Source organism: Mercenaria mercenaria, chromosome 1 (assembly GCF_021730395.1).
Source record: "Mercenaria mercenaria strain notata chromosome 1, MADL_Memer_1, whole genome shotgun sequence".
In the NCBI taxonomy this organism is placed as follows: domain Eukaryota; kingdom Metazoa; phylum Mollusca; class Bivalvia; order Venerida; family Veneridae; genus Mercenaria; species Mercenaria mercenaria.
In genome coordinates, this window is record NC_069361.1 from 97,647,582 (window position 1) to 97,656,418 (window position 8,837).

An 8,837-nucleotide genomic window follows, 5' to 3' on the forward strand; every position below is an offset into this window, starting at 1 on the left:
AGCAGTTTCGCCACAAGAGTACACAGCATGTATGCAGCAGGAGTACACAGCATGTACGCCGCAGGACTCGGGCCAGGAGTACACAGAATGTACGCCGCAGGAGTACACAGCATGTACGCCGCAGGGGTAGTACACCGCAGGCTCATTTGCATGTGAAAAGTGTATGTGCCGCGTACATGCTGCATACTATTTCCCGCATACTAAATTCCTCCAGCGTACATCCTGTGTACTATGTAGTCCACAGCATGTACGCAGCAAGTAGTACGCGGCAGAGCTCATTTGCATGTCAAAAGTGTACTACAGACGTACTATCGGTGTATGTGCGGTGTATATCCTCCCAAACGAAAAAAATAATTAACAATACACTAACAAAACACTAACAAAACATCAACAAAACATATTTTGATATTTTGTTAGGATGTTTTGTTAGTACAGCATTTAACAAAACACCAATACTGTACTTCCAGGATTTTAAGTTGTTAGTATTTTGTTAATGTTTTGTTATATCAGTAATGTTTTATTGATGTTTTATTACACTTTGGAGAATGTAAACTATGTTTTCTTAGTGTTTCATTACACTTGAATTTGTACATGCTACATTTTGTTGGTATCTAATTTGACTTATAGAAACAGGAGCTTTTGTCTTGGAAAGTTGGACTTAACCCTTAGCGTGCTGACGGCAAGTGTCTATGCCTTTGCGACCAGTGCAGACCAAGTTCAGCCTGCACATCTGTGCAGTCTAATCATAGTCTGCACTGTTCACTATGCTGTCTGTAAATTTTCAGCGAACACCCCTTTTAAAAGTTAATGGTTCTGTCCAAATTGGAACATGGACAAGTTCATTATAGAAATTTAGCAGGGTTAGGGTTAATTAGTAAAATTTTGGAATGGAAAATAGCATGAAAAATAATAACTTAGAAAGCTTTTGTGATGGAAACTATAGTCACAGAAGTTTTGGGAGGTATTTTTTGTGAACATAAAATATTTTAATGTATAAGTATTTTTATGACCAATAACTACAATAAACTCAATTAGATAGGTAACAGAACAAATGGGATTAAAACATGAATTGTAATGCAACTTGTATATATTATAATGTATTCATGCACTTTGCAGAAAAGTTCATTTTGAACTAATTAAATATTTATTGAAATAATTATCATTACTTTTTCACCTAGAGTTACATCAAAAAGAACATCACTAACAGTAGTTGCATATAGATATTATATTGCAATTTTTCCACCTGGCTATTAAGGGGTGATAAATTAATCTACTGCAGTGTACATGTTGCTTATCTTACAACAGGAGATTACCACAGACTGATAAGATCTTGTCTGCTTTATATTTAGAAACTCTACCAAGAGGTCAGCCAATGAAAATAAAGTCAGGGAACTACTTCTGGCAACTGTGCATGTACCACAAAAAGTAATCCTTAACTTTTTGGGTTTTTTATCAGAGTAATCTTTAAAATTTATGTGTATCTAAATGGAATAAAATCTTACTCTAGAACAGAAATAGCTTCCACATCATACATGTATCTTTCATTAGCTGACTGTAAATGACACATTTGCCCAAGAATATCAAAAATTCAAATCTAAACAGGAAGTTCTGTGAGAGCATGATGGAGTTATTTCACTACAAAGAAGTTTATTTATATAGCTCTTTGTTTTCTATGTGCAGTTTATATTTTACACGGAAGTTTAAGAGTGATGAAAATAATACAAATGGTGAGTCAATATAATTTATTTATTTTCCAACAGTAATCTAGATTACCTGTAACTATGATAAATCATGGATTCAAACTGGAAGCAGGTTGTTTACTTTTCGTTTTGGTAGCTTTCACAAATGACTGTTGCTTCACATATTTTTTTTTGTTCAAATGCTTCTGTTTTGCAAATTAAAAAGCTGTATGTTTTAGTTTATCATGCTTTTAATTTACTAAATAAAAAGTGAATACTTTTAAATGAAATTATTCAACGGAGACAAAAACTTTAAACCAGTAGAGTTATCTCCCCAATCACAGGGTAAACAATGCTACCAGTCTGCTTACCATGGCACTGCAATTACTTCAGTCTGTAAATTCAGAGAATAATATTTTGCTTTAAAATTAGTGTTTTAACCTGTTTTTACTTATTAATTAGTCTATTGGTGTTGCACACATTTATGTTAAGGTAAATGAAAATTATTGTTAACAAAAATAATTGTTTATGGATTATTTACTTGCTTTTATAAATGATTATATGAGCCACGCCATGAGAAAACCAGCCACTATGTTGGTTTTCTCATGGCACGGCTCATATTGTTTATTTTACAAGACTGGGGTAATTAAATTTATTAAAGGTCCATTACTAAGGGAAAGTGAGTTGGCAATTTTTTTCATAGCCAGTGCATAGACTTCTGCAAGACACTAAATAATGAAGATTGGCAGGTCAAAATTACAGAAGGTCTTTGGAACTCAAAGAAATGTATGTGTATTATGTTGAAATTTCAATGAATCGACAGAATGACCCCCCAGGTCTTTTTAACTTTCTTCATACTTCATAGAAAAATAATTGTACATATACTGCGATTTATTTCGAATTTCTACATACCAACTTTCATTTTCCAATAAAATGAAATAGTATCTGTGCTTTTTAAAAGAAATTAAAATGTTCACTTTCCTTAGTATTGGACCTTTAATTTAATCATGTTCATCCAGATAATTCTTTTAATCTATTGAAGAGTATAATGTAATAAGAATAAAGACTTATGTAACCCTCTATTTGCTATACATTTGGTAGAACTAGTAACATTTTTTGGCCCCATCATCACACTGTATACAGTTAAAATTTTAGTTCATTGACATACCCAATAATAAACCAAAGGTTTTTATGAACATTTTAAGTTTTAAACTAAATCTATTTTCAGGTATAGCAACATATGTCATGTATGTATATAGGTATGGCACACATGAATGAATTGGGACCTTATCAACGTATTGTGTTCAAAGAAAACCTAACGAATCCAGCAGTTCAAAAACATGTAAGTATATTATACTGGTATTATATATTACTATATACATGTATACACTATCAATACCATAGTTGTATGTTTGATTGAATGTGGGCAATTGAAAAAAAATTCCTGAACATGACTTAATAGATCAATTTTAAAACTTATTTCCAGCAAACTCATGGCAGGTTTTATAATTATCTCCTATATATCAAGTCCAAATCAATATATAATAATTAAAAATACCAAATTAAGTAATCACAACTTGAGGTGTAAGTGCAGGTAACTGGCAGAAATCAAACTAAGTTACTATTTATTATAACAATATGGAAAGGGTAACACCAATGCATAAGACCAATCTATTAATCATTTTCCCAAATCATTAAATATCTGTCTGCCATCGCTGGAACCTTATCAACATTTGAAATCAAATTTAAAAAAATAAGTTTCTTGAAAATATAACAAGTAATGTTACAGTTGTTACTGGATTAAATCTGCAGTGTTGCCTGTATCATAAAGATGCACTATTTTGAATACCAAATATTACTATGACTATGATAATTTAATTAATTTTGAAACCATAAACAAAGGAAAAAACTAATGAAGAAACTGCTTTTATGATTTAATATCTCTTGGTTTATTACATCTTCAGGTTTTGCAGTGAGACGAATGGTGACAATGGCTTTGTGGCAGTTAGTGAAAAACTGTGGAATTTTACACTGATGATGGCTACAATTTACAGAAAATTTCTCAACCAATAGTGACATTCAATTGAAAGTAATAGCATATCTTACACCGACTATACATCAGAATGTTGTTGAAAAAAGCCATGGCAAAAAGTGGAAAATACTGATCAATATACTTCAATGACTTTGGAACTGAGTAGAAAATGGTGACATTTTAGCACCATATTGTGTGTATACTTTTTCTTGCATCCGCTAAGTCCAGCCAGGATCCATGCTGTTCACTAATGGTTTCTATGGTTGCAATAGCATTTGAAAGCGAGCAGCATGGATCCTGACCAAATCAAGCTGATGCGCAGGCTGGTCTGTAGCCATGCTGATCGCAAAGCCTCTATGTTGGTTTTCTCCTGGCACGGCTCATATATAAATTCATGTATGTAAATAATGTTTTGCTTATGGTATTTTGTCAGCACAGGTAATGAAATACTAAAAAAACATAAAATATTTTGTTAGTGTTTTGTTCAAATTTGTGATCTTGCTCTTTTGCATATCATATGTTTTGTTGGTATTTTGTTAACAGTGTTTTGTTAGTGTTTTCTTTAGCACATATAATGAAACACTAATAAAACATTAAGTATTCTGTTAGTGTTTTGTTTAAGCCTAATTTGCATATCATGTTTTGTTGGTATTTCGTTAGCAATGTTTTGTTAGTGTTTTGTTAGTGTTTTGTTACCTCATTTGCATGTCATTTGCTATACTAATAAAACATCATCAAAACACAGTATAGTATTAGTGTTTTGTTTAAGTGTTTTGTTTCCCCCTTTTTTTCGTTTGGGCTGCGTACTATTTAAAGCCCTTGATTTCAGTACACATCATGTACGCATCATATACGCTGTATGTACACAGCAAGAGTACGCAGCAGGCCTTTTTCTTCTGTAAGGGTATTATTACCTAAAACTAACTACAGCTCTAACTAATATGCGCAGCGCGCCAAATACATATATGTGAATTCATTAACAATAATGCGCAAACAGATAGAGGATAATTGTTGGTTTCGGTGTAATATCACGTTATAATTTCACCGAGTGGGCACCAAAAGTGATATTTTCACGAGTGGCGCAGCCACGAGTGAAAATAACAACTTTTGGTGTTCACGAGTGAAATTACCGTGATATTACATCGATACCAACAATTTTTCTGTTTATTTTATGTCTAAAACTCTACTTTTGTTGTGTTTATTTCAATAAAATGTCGAAATTTGCGGGAAATTTTATCAGGAAGCATCGCAAAGATGACGTCATTTTAACGACGTCATCGTCATATTGTTTCCGGCTTTCAGTACGCTCGGTAAACTTTTTGACGTTAATCCGAGTATCAGATTTGATAATTTTCACTGAGTGGCCAGTGAGTTTATCAGGATATAATTCACCGTTATATTTCGATAAACCACCGAAAAACATAAAATAAATGTATAATTATTAAACAAATAATTATATCATAACCAAAAGCATGAAGCACAAGACATATGATTATTAATTAAGTAATAATACATAACTAAGCATGGGAAGAGTATATGAAGCAAATTACTTCAATTTACACAACATTATAAAATACATGTTACCCTCTGATATAAAATATAATATACATGTGATGATCAATACAAAGTATCGTCTAACTCACAGAGAAAGAGCAGCACAAAACTTACAGGTAAGGTAAATTAAGGGAGGGTAGGGAGGGTAATTTTTTACTATCAAATTCCATGCGGAGCGCTAGCGCGTAAAACATAAGCTGGGCTGAAAGGTCAGAAAACTCTAGACCCCTAGAAAGTCACGTGACGGCCAGGAAGGCGCTGCAGAGGGGCACCGCTGTTTGATTGTCTGAACGAAATTAAGGAATTTAATTCTATTTAAACAAACAAACAACGACAAAGTGAAGGGGGTGCTGAGAGCTTTATTATTACCTAAAACTAACTACAGCTCTAACTAATATGCGCAGCGCGCCAAATACATATATGTGAATTCATTAACAATAATGCGCAAACAGATGTATAATTATTAAACAAATAATTATATCATAACCAAAAGCATGAAGCACAAGACATATGATCATTAATTAAGTAATAATACATAACCAAGCATGGGAAGAGTATATGAAGCAAATTACTTCAATTTACACAACATTATAAAATACATGTTACCCTCCGATATAAAATATAATATACATGTGATGATCAATACAAAGTATCGTCCAATCACCAGACGTAGAGTAGGGTAGGGATGTAGTTACAGAAAAGGAAACAAAGACCGTTTAAACGGCCTGTTGCATACGACTAATAATTTGGAAACGTGTTTGGGCGTCATTGTCTATGTATGACTGGTAACAGGTGGAGCGCCAATCACCTAACAATTTAATGGAATCTGTAGGAAGGCCAATTGCGTAACAAAAGCTCGCTCCGCCTCTGCGGAAACTATGACTGGCTTTCTCCGAAGGGTTTAAACCACTTAGAGCGAGGCAATTGCGGACACGGTTAATGAAAAGGTCACAAGTAAGGGGTAACAAATGGCCATTAACTTTGTAGATAAAAGCAGGGTCGTCCAAATCTGCCCCAGGAGTAAGCTGAAAACAGTTAAAAAGCGCTTGGACAGGACAAAGTTAATTTGATTTGAGGCGGGGCATGGGTAAATCAAAAGTTCGTGATTTAAACTGAATCACTTTACTCCATCTAATATGAAGCATAAGTTATATCTTTCCGCCTTAAGTGCTTCTCCGGGCTAAACTGAACTGGCAAGACATTACTTTTCCTTAGTAAACCGTAAAACATAATCAAACATACAGCCCATACCGTAGCATCTAAGGAAGATGATATGTCCAGATGTGATAAAATGCTTCGTAGATGCTCTGGAGTAATAGGTTTCTTGCGCAAAACAAAGTCACCCAAATGACGCCGAATACCCTTTAACGTGCACGTCAGTGCAAAATTATTACTTAAAGGATTAGGGAGGTTCCACTCATCATGAAAAATGCGTATGATATTCAAATACTGTTTGATAGAGTTATATTTTAAAGATTTTGCTAGATAAGCTGCATAACGGCAAAAATGAAGTTGCTGGGACAGGGGCATATCCAGATTTGGAGCAAAAATCCAGATAAGATTTCCGATGTGTTTTATAAGCTCTTTTTGTAGAGTCAGCAAAAGCACAACCCGTGTAGAATTGCACAGCTCTGTCCAGCTCGGCCTCTTGCCCACCTGTAATTAAATATAGTAACCCGATTTAGACATTTGCAACAAATGTCTGGCATATCCATTCTTTTCATGTAGTCTGCTTACACTGTCACTAAGAAAATTTGAAACACCACTATAGTATACAGCTTTTAACCGAAAATTGAATATTGCTGACAACCAAAACACACACAGCAAACAAGCCATTACTATTGGGTCTTTACATGTCCCTTTGTTAATGATTGCACCGGCTGCTTTATTGTCACAATGTACATAGACTTTTTTATTGGTCCAAAATGGGGCCCATCGGATGGCGGATGGTTCAAGTGACATAACTTCTAGGTAATTTATCGGCATCTGAGAAATTTGTTTAGACCAAGGTGTGTATACAAAATCTCCATTGTAGAAACCTCCCGCTGCTGTTTTACACGAATCAATGCTGACCGCTGTTCCCGGTCGGCCATCAATCATTGGCATGAAACCATTAAAAATATCCATGAAATTTAACCACCACATTATTATTATTATTATTATACCAGATTTATATAGCGCCCTTTTCATGATCAATTTCACGTTCAAAGGCGCTTTACATAGTTCAAATGCAGCCACACAGGGCGCATAAATTCATCCTCTACTAATACAGACACAGAGCGATCTGACCAGAGGGACAGAGTAATACAAAGCCCCCACGACAGAGAGATCAGAAATCAGATACAGGCTTGTCCGGCTAACTTAGCCTAGCTCGTTGCGATTAGACAGCCTGGTTCTTTAACGTGCCCAGTGTATAGCACTGATACACGCAAGGATTGCCTGGGTTCCTGACCAGTACACCTCTTAAATCTAATTTCATCTCGCGGGTTACAAGTGTTCTATGCCACGCGCTTTTCAACTTTGCTGACCGTTCAAAAAGTCTGCGCATATGGAACCTTCCGCCATAAATACATTGCGTGATTTCCTGCAAGGCTCTGAATTTCGCATTTAGTTACTTTTTTGGACTGCAAGAATTGCTCTAATATTTTCCGGATTTCACATAATTTTTCACCGGGGACACTAGTTGTCATAGAAATTGATCCCAAGGTAATTCCTAAGAAAAAAATTTTTTGCACTGGTCCGTCGATTTTTTTGTAATTTATAGCAAATCCGAGTTCTCGTAAAAGTCTGAGCAACGTAGTTAATGCTTTTTGACATTCTTCATAAGTTTTAGCAATTATAAGAAAATCGTCAAGGTAACATACTATTGTCTTAAAACCTTTCTTCACCATAATTTCTCTTACAGATTGTGTAATCTTATTAAAAATTTCTGGGCTACGCGAAGCACCGAAAGGTAAGCGTTGATCTACCATATAAGTAAAATGACTGTCCCCGGTAAAACGCCATTTTAGACCTGTGGCTTTGAAATTTGATGGATGTATTTTAACTGATCTGTACGCAGATGCTAAATTAGCAATTAGGTGTCACAAAATCTACAGCATCCTGAATCGTCTGATACTGGAAATGGTTAGTAGCTGCGAAGTCATTTAGAGAGGAACCGACAGGGCGGCTGCAATCATGAATTAATCTCACTTTGTTTGAATCCTTTTTTGGAATAGCTCCAAGTGCAGACACAATATGGGGCTTTTCATGTACAATCTTATAATGTCCATTAGCAAGTTCGTGTTTGATCTGAGATTCAGACCGCGCGCGCATATTCCCCGAAGTGGCAGACTTATAATTGTCTACATTTACGGGTTCAGAGATATTGTCTGGGTTCACTATATAGAAACCGTCTTTTATTCCTGATAAGATAAATTCGCGATCGCAGCATTCCTGTGGAAGGTGTCGCTCCCAAGCGTCGTAATTGAGTGATGTAGAGGCGTGTCACATAGATGACTGGTTGTTCGTTGGTTGTTGTCCGCCTTGTGTAGCAGGTGACTGTCTTCCCCCTTGCGGTTTTGGGTGGCGGT

At 35.2% G+C, this 8,837-nt stretch overlaps 1 protein-coding gene and 1 long non-coding RNA gene across 3 annotated transcripts; one reads left to right on the forward strand and one right to left on the reverse strand.

Annotated features, from left to right (window-relative positions):
* Window positions 1-1,516: 1,516 nt before the first annotated feature.
* Window positions 1,517-4,460, forward strand: LOC123527865 (uncharacterized). 2 transcript variants are annotated; one of them, XR_008366165.1, is made up of 3 exons: window positions 1,537-1,727; window positions 2,908-3,021; window positions 3,644-4,460. It is a non-coding gene; the product is annotated as an uncharacterized LOC123527865 (long non-coding RNA). The 2 variants fall into 2 exon arrangements; XR_008366164.1 differs by having other exon boundaries at window positions 1,517-3,021.
* Window positions 4,461-5,869: 1,409 nt separating this feature from the next.
* On the reverse strand, window positions 5,870-8,580 carry LOC128549078 (uncharacterized). The gene is made up of 3 exons (XM_053525257.1): window positions 8,458-8,580; window positions 6,748-6,928; window positions 5,870-6,412 (listed from the first exon to the last, which is right to left on the reverse strand). The coding sequence occupies exons 1-3, from the start codon at window positions 8,578-8,580 to the stop codon at window positions 6,327-6,329; spliced, it is 390 nt and encodes a 129-aa protein (XP_053381232.1). The 3' UTR covers window positions 5,870-6,326.
* Between the last annotated feature and the right edge of the window lie 257 nt (window positions 8,581-8,837).